We start from the raw sequence: 18,182 nt of genomic DNA, 5'->3' as shown, positions 1-18,182 counted from the left end.
GTGATAGTCTGAGGCAACTGTGAAAGTCGGTGGCAAAAGATTCGCGATATAGCATGTGCCCGAGAAGTCACGGGGCAACCACGTATAAGCGCGATCATAACACACAAAATAGGTACCCTTGGCAGTCAGAAATACAGGGGACATGAGCATCGGTAAAACGTACGTCTCAGTACAAGCACTCTTCCCAAGCTGAGCTCTCGGATTTTCGACCAAGACCTTGCAGGCAGAAATGACCAAGGTGGGGTACAATGCAATCCAAATCGGAGACGAGCTCTTAAGCTGTCTATCACCCACTGACATACTATACTCGGCCTCACTCAGATCCTTGTAGGCTCGCACCTCTTCCTCTGGAATAAGCGATGTATCGAAAATATCTCTATCCAGATCAGCAATCGCTATCGCCAAAGACTTGTGGTACGGGCCAGAACCAAGGTCTGTCGAGCGTGGCTCTCGACGGGGGTAGGAATCTAGTGCACTACGGAACATGGTTTGGAATGCTCGAGCTGAGCCCTGGGAGCTGTAGGGAAGAACCAAATACGGGATACCCTTATCCATGGTATGTGGCATTAACCCACACACCCAACAGTTGGTAGTGTTCATCACCAACTGATGCTGATGCAAAAGTTGGACAAAGGAATTGTTCATAAATTCCGCACGTCCGACCTGTTCATGTTGAGGCAGAAGATGAAAGGAATGTGGAGAAATAGTGGGAACGAAAACAGAATTCAGATCACGAGAGGGGGAGGTAGGTGAAGTGGAAGGCAATAGCGACTGAATCCCAAAATACACTCCACCCACCAATAACATAGACACAGTTAGGAACAACATGAAAATCTGAAACAAAAAACATTTTGTTCGTAAAATCTTATGCAATTTAGATCTTTGCGCCGACATCCTCTCTACTTCTGACAGCTTAGAGAACTCCATCCTCTAAAGACCGTCCGTAACGTTCTTGACGCACCTGGTTCTGAGTAGCGATTGTCAATTCCCAGGAGTTCCCAGAAACCGACAAAAGTAACCGACCTAGTGTCAGAAACCTGCTAAACAGAAGTAGGTACCCGCACGGCCCTACGGCCAACCCAGATGGTAGGTTTAATTAAGTAAGCATTCAATTTTAATATAAGTCTCCTAGCTGCACAGAAAAGGAACACACGTGATATGTAAAACAAAATTAAAGAACTCAAAATCAGGGAAAAATGCAAATGTCCACAATGTTCATAGCAACAGTGAGGGGGGTAATGTAAATTCAAAAAAACAAAAAGGAATTTTATTTGTCCTTATCACGCGATCGAAGAAAATATCGACATTTTCCAGGTCGAGTTTGCTCTTCAAACAACGGTTCAGATGGCAAAACAGTGTTCGATTGTTCAGGTGACTGTTCAGTACTTGAATTCTCCAATGCTGAAGACAAAGGTACAGTTCCAGATGATGCAACAGGGGTATCTGACTGAGCTAGATCGCTCTCTACAGGTTGAGCATCACTAAATGGCACATAGTTTGGAATGACATCGGTCTCAGTCGGGGCAAACCCTTTCTTTATCCAATTATCTGCTGGCAATGGGAGCGGGACTCTCTTCGTGTGGGTGGCATGCACCCAGTGTTTTCTGCCGTCCAGCCGAACTGCAGTCCTCGTTGCCAACAAGACTTGGTAGGGTCCCACGAACCTTGGCTTGAGATTTCGTTTTCTCCCAAAATTGCGGACGAGCACCCACTCGCCAGGTTGGAGTCGATGTCCAGGACCCTCTGTTTGTGCCGGTAGAGCTTCAAAAACCTGTTGATGAATCAAACTCAATTTAGCAGTCAGATCGTAAAGATAGTCAATCAACATTGGATATTCAATTCTACTAAATTCTTTAGGCCTTGGAACTCCCCAAACGTTCGCAGGACAGCCAAACACAATATCATATGGGCTAAGCCCTACTCGAGAGTGCACAGTCGCCCTGGTTGACAAGAGAGCTAAAGGAAATGCATCAGGCCATGATAATCCAGTCGTTGCTTGGATTTTGGCAAGTTTCAGTTTCAGAGTACCATTGTACCCTTCCACCAAACCCGCCGATTGAGGATGGTTAGCACTATGAAATTTAGGGCGAATACCCAAACCCGCACCCACACTCTTCATCACACTTCCCACTAATTCACTTCCATTATCCGACCATACGATCCGTGGCATTCCATATCTGGGGAAATATTCCTTGAGTAGAACTTTTGCTGTGGACAGGGCAGTATTATCCTTAAGAGGGTAAGCCTCAATCCATCTGGAGAACGCACAAACCACAACCAATACATATTTCAAATTATTGCATCTCTCCATATGGATGAAGTCCCACTGGATAACTTCAAAGGGACATGTAGGAGGAGCAAAATGACCAGGTGGAGTGGGGGTGCCCTTGCCAGGATTATGCATCAAACATACCATACAGTTCTTGACCACTCTCTCAGCACACTTGGCAATCCCATCATTCTTCCATACAGGAGACAACAACTTACATATACCTTTCGCGCTAATATGTGACATGCCGTGGGCCATAGTAACAACGGCAAGCATATACGCATCCGGTAACATCCATCTCTGATACTCTGACAAATCAACCCAACATCCATTCATGTCTAACTTCCCCGTGCTTTCTTTCCATTTAGTCTTTTCAGTTTCGGTGGCCTCATTCTGAATCGCTTTCACACTCTCAACTGTGTCCTCACACATACCAGTCTCCGTCGGCCATCTCACTGAACTCGTAACATACATTCGATTCGTCAGATTCTTGGCCGTTTCTTTAGCAATCTTATCTGCAAACGCGTTACCACGACCAACATCATCTGTAACCTTTCGATGCGTGCTGCATTTAATGATTGCCACTTGCTTAGGCAATGTAAGTGCATCCAAAAGATCGTTCACGAGCTGTCCGTGTTGCATCTTCGTGCCATGCGACGTCATGAATCCTCTTTCTCTCCACAATCGACCAAAACTATGCGCTACGCCAAATGCATACTGACTGTCGGTAAACACATTCACTCGCTTTCCTTTAGACAAAACACACTCTCTCGTTAAAGCAATCAACTCTGCCGCTTGCGCCGAACTCTGACTCAATCTCGCAGTTTCCACAACCGTACTCAACGTCACTACAGCATACGCAGTCGTTACATCACCATTCGGCAACTTGACACATGAACCATCAACGTACAAAGTACCCTCGGGATCTACCAATGGAGTGTTTTTCAGGTCAATACGACCCTTCGTCTCTTCTTCAGTTCTTAAGTAACAGTCATGTGGTGCTACATCGCCTGATTCCATAGTAATCGGCAACAATGTCGCTGGATTCAACACATTACAACGTTTTATCTGTATATGACTTGCCAAAAGTGTCAACTCATAACCGGACAACCTTGCACTCGTCAAGTGTTGAGTCTTCGTTCGATTCAAGAGAGTGTCAACTGCATGCGGAACCATCACTGTAAGCATATTATCCATGACCAGACCTGCGGACTGTCGAATAGACACCGCAGCTGCCGCTGTCGCCCTTAGACAACTCGGCAACGCTCTAGCTACTGGGTCTAAAGTCGAAGAAAAATATGCACATGGACGCTGTTTGCCGCCAAATTGTTGCGTCAAAACACTTAACGCACAACCTTCTCTCTCGTGGACATATAGTGTAAACGGCTTACTGTAATCAGGAGTACCTAACACAGGAGCCGAACACAAAGCATCACGCAATTCAGAAAAAAATTTCTGACACTCTTCAGTCCATGGCAAAGGAGTCGGAACATCCTTGCACGTGAGAGCTAACAATGGCTTCGCTAACAATGAAAAGTTTGGAATCCATTGTCTGCAGTATGACGTGATACCTAGAAAGGCACGTACATCTCTCTGAGTTGTTGGCACAGTCATTCGAGCAATCGCTGCAATTCTTTCTGGGGTCAACCTTCTTCCCTCCTTCGACAATAAGTGACCTAAATAGGTTACTTCTTGACAACAATACTGTAGCTTAGAAGGCAACACCTTGTGATGTAAGGCACATAAATGCTTTAACAACGATACTGTAGCAGTTTTACAAATTTGCTCAGTGTCGGCAGCCACTAACAGATCATCAACGTATTGAATCAAGGCCGCACCAGCAGGTAACACAAATGCATCTAGTTGACTCTTAAGGGCTTGACTGTAGATCGATGGGCTCTCACAGTAGCCCTGTGGTGCGCGTTTAAACCTAAAACTGCGACCACCTAATGAGAAGCCGAATAGATCTCTGCTTTCCTCAGCAATCGGAATACTAAAGAAAGCATTCTTTAGGTCGATCACCGAAAACCAGGAGGCAGAGGCTGGAATCATGGTCAGCAAAGCTGTAATGTCAGGCACCACTGGAAACTGTGGAATCACGATTTTATTCACTTCTCTCAGATCAATGACAAAACGGTACACAGGAGGCTTGGATGGGTCAGTTCGTTTCAAAATAGGTAACACAGGACTATTACACACATTTCCCCGAGTTTCTTCAATAACATCCTTTTCGATCAAGTCATAAATGATCGCTAATAGCGCTCGCTCGCCATCAAGAGAGATACGATACTGGGGGATACGCGGTAATCTCACATTTGATTTCAATTGAACCACATAAGATGGTATGTCCAGTAGGCCCACATCATTGGGACCTGTTGCCCATAAAGACTCAGGAAGGGAACTCAATTCCGGCAGGAGCTTATCAGTTGACAAGTACATAGGAGAGATCACTCTCTGACCTAATGTAAGCTCCACTCTCGTATGGAGAGCAGTACAGAGTCGCATATAACCGCTTTAACAAATCCAGACCCAAGAGATTCTCACCACAACCAGTAGTTAAAATCAAAGGAGCCTCTAGCTCACATGGCCCGATCGTAAGAGACAAAGGGCTAGAAACTGGATTGCTAACCGGGGCGCCAGAGAATCCAACAGAAACATTCGTTAAGCCAGACAAAGGTGCGCCAGGGAGTTACGAATGCATGATGGAACTTTTTGCTGCACCAGTGTCCAACAGAAAAGGCTCAACTACGCCCGATGTGGCAACTGCGACGTAAGGCCCTCTCTGATCAACCGGAACTGATACTACTCCCTCTCTTTGTCTATGGCTGTCCTAGTAATTGTTGTCTGCACCAATCTCATGCTCAACATAATAGTCATCCACATGATACTGTGCAGATCTACCAGACGATGTATTTCGCTGGTCAAAACAATTGTTCGCGTCCGATGAAGGAGCAGAACGCTCATTTTGATTTTGAGAGGTACCACGACCTCTACCTCGAGATGCTTGCTGATGACCACCACGACCTCCTCAGACCGAAACACCATTCGTTCGGTCACGTAAAACAAGGCAATTAAACTTAAGATGGCCCTCACCCCTACAATATGCACACTGATTATACCCAAGCATAGATCTGGATGCAGAGGAGTCCGAGCGCGACTGCATCCTAGAAGACTGCGCTTGCGGTCGATACTGCACATGCTGCTGTTGCGAGTCATTCTGATTCAAGCGTGGAGGATACGCTTGCTGCAATAAAACCTTAGTTTTTAGTTCCTTTGTTTTCTTGTCTGCACGATCATTCTCCTCTTTTCCTCTATTCTCATAATATTGAGCCGTTGCTAATATTTGAGCTGTGGTTGAAACAGCCCATGCACTTTCAGAATTTTTCAATTTGTTGCATAACTCAGGCAACAGATTGAGCACGAATTTATCAACAAACAATCGCTGACCTCCCTCAGTGCTCATATCCTGACCACTATGATCGATAAATGCCTCCTCAAACCTAGTAAAAAAATCGGAGGCACTCTCGTCTTTCTTTTGTTTGCAAGCAGACTATTTATCCCAGTTCACCCTCATCGCTGGCATGAGTGTTTTCATGAGCGTAATGATTCTTTGGGGCAGATCCGTAATTAACTGTTCAGGCTTAGCCCCACCAACTTGCCGTCCGTCGGCCGCTACAAGTGCAGCCCAATCACCACCTAACTCGGCTGCATGATTCTCTTGACGAATTTTCACCCAAATCGGTTGCGGTACTACGTTACCAAACAACATGTCGATATCAGCAAGGTTCATAATAGAAGCATCCACAAGTTGGGATAACTCCTTGTAATAACCTGCTGGATTCTTCCGGGGGTCAGGCAAGGATTGTTTCACCTGCAAGACTTCTGATCGCTTCCATGGGAGGTGTATCCAAACTCTCTGGAAGTGTGGCAAAACTGGAGGAACAGCAGCAGCATCACCCGGCATCCACACTGGGGGAACCTCTTGCATGGGATACTGACCAGATTTCACTTTCAAATCATCGGAGTCGTCGTCAAACGACACTCGTGAAGGCACGGTAGATCTAAAAGCTAACAAACGCTCTAATGCACGCCGTACATCTCCACCTACAATCATACCGTTCGAAAACTGACTCTGAAGTTCAGTCAAATCGGGCGGGACGATATCTAGCTCATCATTATCCCACTCTTCTCTCAATGATTTGCACATCTCTTCAAACACGAATCTCTGTGTGGGCTCATTAAACTGAGAGAACGTATCGAAAACTATGCGCGAAGTGTACTTAGCAGGGTGTCTAATCCACCTACGCGCCATAGTTATTAACGTCTCGCTCTCCCTTCCACCAGGCATTTGACTTCGTCTCTGAGTGATTTCAGAGACATCGGATTCGAATAACGATCCGAAAAATAGAGAATAGAGAGTAGCAACAGAATGAGGTATACGGTTACGAACAGAGGGAGAAGAGGAAAGAAGAACAGGAGCAACAATATTAGGACTAAACGTAGGAGCAGTAGGAAGAAGAGGTGGTAAAGGAGCAGGGCCCACTTGAGGACAAGGGGATTCGGAGGAACAGGGCCAACTACGGGCTGACCAGCAGCCGCCGGAACGACAGGCGGAAGAACAGGAGGAACTATAGGGGCTATAGTACCCTGTACATAAGGAGGTGGTGACTTTAGTAAATAAGATAACAAAGGATCCTCTTTCGATGCTTCTTCCTTCTTCTCAGAACTCGACGGTAAAACCGGATAACATTTATCCACCGCCATGCTATGCTGTCTAATAGAAACTTCCCTTTCCTTCTCTGCTTTGTCTCGCTGATGCTGTTCTGCACCTTGCATCATAAAATGATACCCTCTTTCTTATTTTTCTTAATATGCTTGATTTCTTTCTGTCTGGCCTCTTTGCGCCATAACCGAAAGGAATCAAACATTGCTGGCCTAGCTTTCTTTTTAAACAATTTTGCTTCGAGATTATCTAAAATCTCAGTTTCAAAGCTACCATGGGGTGGCCAACTAAGGACACCATCTTTTCTGGTATAACGGATCCAAAATTCATTATATACAATGGGGCCCACTCCGTGTCGACTATAGAGCTCATAAATCGGAGTTCCAACTGGAGGTATCGGACATGAGTCCTCCAACCGGGAATCCGTGTTGCAACATCTAAGGAAACCAAACAAAATACTACGGCCAGGCATCGTGCACACTAACCGAGTTTCAAACTTCAAGGGTTATCGAATTACGATATCCTCGCAAAAAAAACACGAGACCCTCGGTTTTTGGCAATTGCAATTGTCAAAGAAAAACCCAAAAAGATAGAACCAACAACTAAGGACCACAAAATGCAATGGAACCATGCAATCAACCAAGTTTCAACAACAACAACCAAGTTTCAAAGTACGAAGCAAATGTCACGCAAATGCCAAGTTTACAAATTTGAAACAAATGTTCAAAAAGGAACCACAGAATTAACCTAAGGACTGGGAGCGACCCACAAATACTTAACTGAAAGAACAATGGCGTCACCAGGAAGGCCCGTCTATCGTCTCGCCGTACAAAGGACTACGCCAGGCGCCAAAACAGGTCGACAGTCAGGGCATCAGTCCATCGCAGCCGTCAGGAAGCGGGAATCTTCGCGGGAAAAATCTTCGGACCACTTATTTCGACAACAGGATCGATGAAGCGGGGTGCACCTTCCCTCGGAGATTTCACACAAAGTTCCTCACGATCGTCAGGCTTTGGACCGGTACCGCATGATGTCGCCCTACGTTGGGCGCCAACTGAAGGACTGGGCTAATTTAAGGCCCAGCGGTGCCAGGGGACAACACCTGAAACCTTCGTGGATATACCTGTTCCGGCGTACAAATCACAGAGACACGGGACTTCCTTCGGCGTCAAAGATCAGCGTTTATTTACTGCAGGGACACAGAAATCGCTAGAAGTACAACATAGTGTAGGTTCAGAGAGTCTGCTTCGAATTACAAAAGTGGATCGCTCCTTTTATACATATTTTCGTCATTGCACAACATAACGAACAAAAGGTTACAACTCAGTTCCCACAGAAAACTTCAAAAGGATCGCATTCATGTTTTCAGAAGCCCGGAACATAATTACAGAAACATTGTCGGTTCCCAACTGTAAAAGCACGCTATCCCACCATTAGGCACTTTCCATTCTAGTCGTAAATGAGCTAAGAGAAGAGACAGAAACAGGTGCAAGGAAGACAAAGACAGACAACAGATTGAAAAGAGTGTAGGGGCAATATCGGAAGCGTGATCACAGGATCAAAGGATTCAAGCCTAACGTATGCAAGGCTGAAACAATAGACCGGCACGGCAAGATGAGCCTCGAGCGGAGCCATCTGCCTTTGCTGTGTCATCCCCCTAGTCATAAAGCCACACTCGAAGGAATATGCATCATCCGCAAGAGCTTGGGAATCCCAGGGTCATTGAGCAGACATTGTCCATCCGCCGGCTACGTGAGGGCAAGAAACAAAATGGATGCCGTATCTAAAATGGAACCCGAAGGTTCAGATGGAAAAACCCGTAAATGAGACGAACCCTTCAAAGTAGTGTAGCGAAAACACGTACATCTACTAGACTCATCATTTGCGGTTCATAGATACCAAACTCGTCCATATCCGAACAAGCCCAAAACGTTGTTACGTTTCTCACGGAACCTCACTTCTGGGGCATTGGGGATTCCTGCCTGGACACGCTTTGCGCCCGACAGAAAGCCAAGCCCACGGTTATAATACCCCCCGAGCGAAACTATAAATGGATGTGTCTAGTATGGATGAGGACACTAAGGATAGCACTCTAAGGGAGCTTGCAGCGGCAGTGGTAAATTTACAAACTGAGCTCAAATTAATGAAAGGAGAAAATCAGAGATTAACCTCAGAATTAACATTGATGAAATCCCAGAGCCCTCCAGAGAGTAGAGATACAATCCCTAAGTTTAAACGTACATACATACAACCTGCCCATTTTCAGGTTCCTTCTGTAGGCACTTCTTCCGTATCCTCTGGATCAGGTACTACTCCCATGAATGTAACAGTGGTCACACCACCACAAACACCTCTAGCCATGCCTGAGCGTTTTAGCAGCGACAGTCATAAATATGGAGTATTTATGAATCAATGCCACTTACAATTTTTGTGTAGAGCTGCTACCTTCCCCGATGATGCAGCCAAAATAGCATTCATTATTTCCTACCTAAGCGGGAATGCTGCTCTATGGGCCGTAACGCTAGTAGAGAAAGATGACCCCATTCTATATGATTTAACCTTATTCAAAGAGAAGATGCAAAGTCTTTTTTCCAGACACTCGTATATGCAAGCTAGCGACAATGAATTAATGAATCTAAAACAGGGGACTAAAGACCTTTTGACTTATATTACCACTTTTAATAGGTTGGTTACTGAAACACAATGGCCTGAAGAAAAACAGGCCTCCTTGTTTTACAGAGGATTGAGAGATGAGCTTAAAGACATACTATCACAAATTGTAAATCCTCCAGATGACTGCTCAGCCTTTATTGATTTGGTAATCAAATTAGATCACCGCCTACATGAGAGAAAGGGTGAAAAGGTCAAAGGTGATTATCCACGGTTGTATTTAAACAAAACAGATAAAAAGGATTCCAGAGACACAAGTGAACCAATGCAAATTGGTGGGGTGAGGGGACCCTTAATGCCCGAAGAAAGAGAAAAACGTAGGAGATTAAACCTCTGTCTGTATTGTGGGAAAGGGGGACAAAGATTGTCCTGTCAAACCTAAGATAACGACAGGTGTGTCCCCTAGCAAGGGTACTCGAAGTGTTCCTTCGGAAAACTAGCAGATTTGGGGAGTAAGGAGGTCGCTCCTCCAAGTCCAATAGTTACAAAGACCTCTCAATATGTGGCTACTGCGATGGCTCCAGTGCCTAAACCTTTTTTTATCAACACGATATTCCTGTTACCTTCACAGTTGAGACACACAATGCCTGTTTTGTTGGATTCAGGTGCTACAGGGAATTTTTTAGACGTTCAGTTAGCAAATTCCCTGGGTATTGAATTCATTCCCAAGAAAATCCCAGAAAAGGTACGTGCTGTGGATGGCTCTGAATTATCTTCTGGGTTAATCAAGTATCACACTCCTGACCTCATTCTATTATGCGATAACGGGCATTCAGAATCTATCACCTTTGATCTGATTGATACTCCGGCCTTTGGGGCAATTTTAGGAATCCCATGGCTCCAGAGACATAACCCTCATATTGATTGGGTAGCCAGAACAGTCACATTGAGATCTTCATTCTGTCTCACTCATTGTTATCAGGATATGGCACATTGGCAGATGCCAGTATATTGTGCCCTAACTACCATTGATGGAGCTCCTTTACCTATAGAATATCAATAAGTTTAGCACGGTGTTTGATGAAGTAAAAGCTGTAGCATTGCCACCCCACAGACCCTACGACTGTAGGATAGATCTAATACCCGGCGCAGCTTTGCCAGTGAGCAGGGTCTATGCTTTTACAGAACCTGAGACCAAATATCTGTACGACTATATACAGGACATGTTAAAGAAAAGGTTTATAAGACACTCCACTTCTCCAGTTTCATCGCCTCTCTTTTTTATCCCGAAGAGGGAAGGAGGTCTAAGGGCCTGCCTGGATTATAGATCGTTAAATAAGGTAACCATCAAAAATAAGTACCCTCTTCCACTCATCTCTAATCTCCTGGATCAGGTGCATAAGGCTACCATATTTACCAAGCTGGATTTAAGAGGGGCTTACCACTTGATCCGCATCAGAGAAGGAGATGAGTGGAAGACGGCTTTTCGTACCAAGTTTGGACTCTTTGAGTATTGCGTAATGCCTTTTGGCTTATGTAATGCGCCTGCCGCTTTTCAATTCTTTATCAATGAGATACTACGGGAATACTTAGATGTATTTGTGATCGTCTACATCGACGACATTTTGATATACTCCCAATCCGTATCTGACCATGTACAACATTTGAGCCTGATCTTGAAAAAACTGCAAGACAACCATCTCTTTGCCAAACTAGATAAAAGCATTTTTCATACTCAAAAGGTAGCCTTTCTAGGATTCATCATTACACCTGAAGGTATTCATATGGATCCTGCTAAAGTATCGGCCATCACTCAATGGAAAAGTCCTGCTTCAGTAAAAGAAGTGCAATCCTTCTTGGGGTTCACCAATTTTTATCAAAGATTTATAGACCACTTCTCAGAACTAGTCACACCTATAACTAGACTCCTTAAAAAAGGGGTTGAATTCAAGTGGGATACAGAAGCAGAAAAAGCCTTTCAGATTCTAAAAGATAGATTCACTTCAGCTCCCATTGTAAAACACGCTGATGAAACACAACCTTATTACGTGGAAGCTGATGCTTCCCAATATGCAGTAGGAGGCATTCTATCTAAGCGAGAGACGCATAGCGGCATTCTACACCCAGTGGCATATTTCTCAAAGACCTTGTCCCTGGCTGAACAGAATTATACAATAGGGGAAAGAGAGCTGTTAGCTATTAAATTAGCTTTTCAAGATTGGCGGCATTACCTAGTAGGTTCACCACATACCATCACTATCTATTTGGACCATCGTAATCTGCAATACTTCCGTACAGCTAAAGCACTCACCCCTCGTCAAATGCGATGGGTTTCCTTTTTTGGGGAATATGACTTCCAAATACATTTCCGTCCTAGGGTTAAACAAGGAAAAGCAGATGCCTTGTCCAGGTTAGGTAAAGAAAACAAATGCTCCATTGAAGAACCCACTGCCATTATCCCTCAAGAGCGCATCATTGCAGTTGTCGATCAAACCAGTGATTTACCTTCGTTTATCACAAGGTTAGAAAAGGAATACTCTAAGCTAAACAGCGAAGAGTGGTTAAAAAACCCTTCAATACGATCAGGGACCATCTCTTTTTTCATGACAAAAAGTTATATCTACCCACTAAAGAGATTCAGAATTTGATCATTGAGTGGTGTCATACATTACCTATGGCAGGTCATCCAGGTGAAGAATAAACAAGATTGACTTGTAAAAGATGGTTCTGGTGGAAGGGAATGGGAAAAGACATTGCTACATTTGTCCATGCTTGGCCTACATGCGCTAGACAGAAAACTTCACATAGCGTTCCTGCTGGTCTCCTCCAACCGTTGGAAGTGCCCAATAGACCGTGGTCTTCCATCAGCATGGACTTCATTACTGATCTTCCTTTAACACGAGGATATACCGCTATATTAGTGGTAGTAGATCTATTATCCAAGATGTCACATTTCATCCCTCTCAGAAAGATCCCCACAGCTTTGGAACTCACAGAAACCTTCATTCAAAACATAGTAAGGCTACATGGGCTACCTTCAGTTATCATCTCCGATAGAGGCCCCAATTTATATCCAAATTTTGGCGGACTCTGTGTTCAGCTCTACAGATAGACCTTCGTTTATCCTCTTCATACCATCCCCAAACAGATGGGCAAACAGAAAGAACTAATCAGACTTTTGAACAATATCTGAGATGTTTAATCACCACTATCACAGGAGACTGGGTTCAAGCATTACCCTTAGCTGAGTTTGCTTACAACAACGCCACTCATTCCTCCTCTAAGTTGTCCCCTTTCTATTTTACCTCTGGTTACCATCCCAAATTCCTACCCTTAGATTTACCTCCTTCAGTATCCCAAACTCCTGCTGTTGAGGACCATCATACACACCTATTAAACCTTTGGGATCAAGCCCGTAAAAACCTGACAGAAGCCAAAGAAGCTATGAAAAAACAAGCTGACAGACACAGACGGCCCGCCCCTGACTATGTGGTGGGCGATAAGGTATGGCTGTCCTCCATTAATCTCAGAATGGAAGGACCACGTAAACTACAACCTAGATTTGTAGGACCCTTTACTGTCTCCAAAATAATCAATCCTGTGGCCATAAAGTTGAATCTCCCACCAGAAATGCAAATACATCCTGTCTTTCACACTTCTTTATTAAAACCCTACCTAGAACCCTCCTGTCCTGAACCTCCTCCACCCCCAATTGATGTGAACGGAGAAATAGAGTCTGAAGTAAATTGTATATTGGATTCCAGAAGAGTAAGAGGCAGATTGCAGTATTTGATAGATTGGGTGGGATATCCCCCAGAAGATAGGCCTTGGGAACCTGCAGAACAGGTACACTCTCCTAGGTTAGTCAGGAGGTTTCACGCCTTGCATCCCACTAAACCACGTCCTGTGAGAAGGCCTTTAGGGGGGAGAACTGTTAGATCTAGAACTAGAGCTGCACTACGACTACCATAATGCCTTGCAGGAGGGGTTGGAACTGTGTGCTATCCCATACTGCCTTGCGTGGTCAGCTGATGCCAGGGGAGGTTCTTATACTGCCTGGAAACGTTATGGCGATTCAGAAAAGGGGGTGGTGATGAACAGAGAGTCTGAATTAAGCAGACCACTCTTACCCAGTCCAAAGATCAGGGCTTGATCCATCACCGTTATTTATCTCACTGCACCATCCCAGCTCAGAACCTGGCTATATGCAAATCAGTCTGTCCCTGTCCCAGTGCATCATGGGAACAGGGCAGACTAAACTACCAAGCCAATTCTTCACCAGAAAGGAGACAAGCTACCGGGGACCGGTTTCTGGCATTTCAGCCGTCTTCGGCCCGGCTTGCTTGAATCCTGATGGTGCAGTGAGAAAGGGACTCATGTCCGAGTATACCCTGCCACACCTATAGTGGCCAAAAACGATTCAGAAAAGGGGGTGGTGATGAACAGAGTGTCTGAATTAAGCAGACCACTCTTACCCAGTCCAAAGATCAGGGCTTGATCCATCACCGTTATTTATCTCACTGCACCATCCCAGCTCAGAACCTGGCTATATGCAAATCAGTCTGTCCCTGTCCCAGTGCATCATGGGAACAGGGCAGACTAAACTACCAAGCCAATTCTTCACCAGAAAGGAGACAAGCTACCGGGGACCGGTTTCTGGCATTTCAGCCGTCTTCGGCCCGGCTTGCTTGAATCCTGATGGTGCAGTGAGAAAGGGACTCATGTCTGAGTATACCCTGCCACACCTATAGTGGCCAAAAACGATTCAGAAAAGGGGGTGGTGATGAACAGAGTGTCTGAATTAAGCAGACCACTCTTACCCAGTCCAAAGATCAGGGCTTGATCCATCACCGTTATTTATCTCACTGCACCATCCCAGCTCAGAACCTGGCTATATGCAAATCAGTCTGTCCCTGTCCCAGTGCATCATGGGAACAGGGCAGACTAAACTACCAAGCCAATTCTTCACCAGAAAGGAGACAAGCTACCGGGGACCGGTTTCTGGCATTTCAGCCGTCTTCGGCCCGGCTTGCTTGAATCCTGATGGTGCAGTGAGAAAGGGACTCATGTCTGAGTATACCCTGCCACACCTATAGTGGCCAAAAACGATTCAGAAAAGGGGGTGGTGATGAACAGAGTGTCTGAATTAAGCAGACCACTCTTACCCAGTCCAAAGATCAGGGCTTGATCCATCACCGTTATTTATCTCACTGCACCATCCCAGCTCAGAACCTGGCTATATGCAAATCAGTCTGTCCCTGTCCCAGTGCATCATGGGAACAGGGAAGACTAAACTACCAAGCCAATTCTTCACCAGAAAGGAGACAAGCTACCGGGGACCGGTTTCTGGCATTTCAGCCGTCTTCGGCCCAGCTTGCTTGAATCCTGATGGTGCAATGAGAAAGGGACTCATGTCTGAGTATACCCTGCCACACCTATAAACGTTATGGCGGCGCTTGGCTTTCATGCTTAGTCCTGGATTACTCTGCGTCCTAATCCTTGTATTCCCCTTCACTCTACCCTGAACTTGGGGCATTCCGTAGTTTGTGTTCCTGTATCGTGGATTCAACGGTGGATTTTTGTGCCTGTTGCTTTGATCCGAGCCGTGCCTTCCCGGCACACTTCCTTTCATCGTCCTCAACAGCCGTGCTGTCAACGGCCGCCCTCCGGATCAAAGACTTTGCCGAGTTGGACCTCTTCGGCTCTTTGGGACACTGCCTCTCGTCGACCCTTGCCTTTCCGGCATTTCTCCCGCAGATGCAGTGACGTAACTGCAGTTATCCTGCATCCTTGCCCTTGATACTTGTGTGTCGCGATATTCAGCGAGCGGCTTACCTGGTGTTTACAGTTGCGCTGAGAGACGCTTTTGAGCCTGCTTTTTGCCCTTCCCTGCTGGGCGTCCCCGTGGAACAAAAGGGTAGGCGCTTCCTTTTTTTTCTATCAAAAACTTTATTCAATATTTGGGAAACCACAGAATACACCTTTGGTTTGGAGCGTGTGTGTCTCTTCGTGTGCTACTGCAACAGACTCACAGATCCAGCTTCCATATCGGAACGTTATATCTAAGTGCTACTGAATCACTTAGATTGCTTTATTTCCATTACCTCTTGAGTTCATAAGAGACCAAGCTATTAGGTTTCCAGACTTCCTACTGGATATTCACTGGTGAGTATGGAGTAGCACACAGTGGGGAAGATAATCTGAGCAACACTTGTTATTAGATACATGCTTATGTCATTGATTCTTGTTTTGTGTTTTTCATCCTATGTAGTGATAACAACACCTTCCAGTAGAGACGTGACATCCTTCCCAACCAAGGGTTTTGGTGACAACTCCCTGACTTGGTCTCGTCGTTTTCTGAAGGGGTTCTTTCTCGCTGCTGTGTCTTCTATAGCGCTGCGAGTGAAACACCTTTTGGGAAGCGTAGAGGCATAGCTTCGCTTCTGGGGCATTGGGGATTCCTGCCTGGACACGCTTTGCGCCCGACACATATATCATCACACATTAATGGACTAACTTGTGCCATTAATCGTCTTAGCACAAGCCACAACCAACTTATCGTGCCACACCATTAGCTTACAGGTGGAACTGGGGCACAACTGTGAGGATGTGGCAAGAGACGTAATACAGGTGACCAAATGCAGTGGAGACAATGGAAACAACCAGCATTGCAAGTGGTAAACAGGTTAGAGTGGGAGATCGTGAGGATAAATCAAGTGTCCTCAGCATCTCAGCTACAGACAATTTAAATTTGCTGCAAAGCAGGAGTTGCAGTGGTGCCTCTAAAATTGTTGGAGCAAAAACATCAGTTTGCAATAAACACAAGCCTTAAAAAGGGCGAACTGTTGCAGTCTAGCATTGTATTTAAGTTTCAGATCATTTTGTTTCTCAAAACAAACATCTAGAAAGAGAAGCAGCTTTTGAGATCGACATTTTGTTACCTGAAAATAAAGGTATATTTAGCTATACCACCTACAACGGCTCTTTCTAATTATTTACATAAGATTGATTGCATCTACATAGTTGTTATAATGGCATGCCTCAAACACCCTTCTTCAGCATGAGTTTTTTCATGTGTGGGCGGTGAGGGTATTGGCTCTTCTTCTCATCTGAGTCACATTCTGACACTGTTACAATCAATCCTTTCTTTGTTGCAATATTCTGTAGAATAGCACCTGTTGCTACAATTCGGCATCTGATCTCTGGGGAGAATTGCAAGGCGCCAACTCTCTTATGCAGACATCGAACGTGTCTTTTTAGTAGTCCAAAATTATATTATGTGACGCCTCTGGTACTATGGTGTGCCTCACTGTAACGATGTTCATTGGGAGGAGTGTCGGACAGATATAGTTTCATCCTCCATGGCAGCAAGGCATATGCACTATCACCTACAAACAGACAAAATATATAAAGCTATGAAATTGAATTGATACATAACCTTGTATTATAATTCTATGTGTTTACCCAATAGACATCCATCATCAAAATCTCCTTTGTAGCCTTTGGTAAATTCCACTATGTCGGACTATGGAAGTCATGGATGCTGTCAGGAAATCTTGCAGAGTTATCTGTTATGACATTTTCTGCATCACACACCACTTAAATGTTCAGGGAATGAGTATTTGTGTGATTCCTGAATTAATTCCCACTGTCCGGTGATGGGCATAGGGGCACATGTGTACCATCTATGCATCCAATGGCATACAGAAAGTTGGCAATCCTATGGAATTCTATTTTGTTGGTGTGCAAATTCAGGTGCATTTCTGGGAAGATATACATTGGCGTGAATGCATGTTAACTTTGCATCTAACATTTTTAAAGAATATGACTGTCTGAGACACACCACCAGCTGCTGCATTCACAACTTGGTTCTACAGAGGCTAAGAGATGCAAACTACATAAAACTTGTACATGGGTGCGGTGGACTTAATGCACAAAGTGTGTTACTCAAGCGGAAGCTTTAAATCAGGGATAAGCTCCAAGATAACAGCTTTACTTAGCCTGTACATTGCAAATATGTCTTCCTCTGTTTGGTCCATTGGTGTAATCCTCAGTCTGAAGATCAACTAATGTCTTCTCCTCCCTCTCTGAAAATCAGACAGAATATGCATTCTACTTGCCATCTCATACCGAACCGAACAGCCATTTTGGAAAACCACAGATTCATTCTGGGTCAGCTTTTATAGTTTGCACTCAGTTACCATCTGGTTTGAGTTTGTGGTAAATTGCATGTGCAAAATGGATTTTCTGTGACTAGTCTTTATTTGCAAATGTGATGCACATAAGAATAGCGATTCGCTAATAACGATTTCTTAATAGCAAATCGCTATTTGGAGTCTGGAAAAAACTGAATCACAATTCATTTGCATCACAAAATTCACAGCTGGAAATGTATTTCTTACATAGCAAAATTATGTTTTTGAGACTGTAAACCAGTTTGTGATTGATTATCAAATCGCAAAATGTTTGTACATATGTCACCAAGGCTCTGGATGGGAGACTGTATTAGAACCTATAGGGAAATACATTGCAAGCTTCCTGAAAGAGTTTGTACATCTGACCAGAACTTACATATGGATA

General features: G+C 44.7%; 1 protein-coding gene across 1 annotated transcript in view; it reads right to left on the bottom strand.

Annotated features, from left to right (window-relative positions):
- Positions 1–1,267: 1,267 nt before the first annotated feature.
- LOC147703744 (uncharacterized) overlaps positions 1,268–18,182 on the bottom strand; it is a 30,211-nt gene continuing 13,296 nt past the window's right edge. Inside the window, exon 3 of the mRNA XM_086929547.1 lies at positions 1,268–1,771. Within this exon, the coding sequence (XP_086785673.1) occupies positions 1,268–1,771 (504 nt within the window). The remainder of the gene's footprint in view (positions 1,772–18,182) is intronic.

This window comes from Lissotriton vulgaris, chromosome 7 (assembly GCF_964263255.1).
Source record: "Lissotriton vulgaris chromosome 7, aLisVul1.2, whole genome shotgun sequence".
NCBI classification, from domain to species: Eukaryota; Metazoa; Chordata; class Amphibia; order Caudata; family Salamandridae; genus Lissotriton; species Lissotriton vulgaris.
Note: the sequence above shows the minus strand (reverse complement) of the source record. Positions and strands in the feature narration are given on the sequence as shown.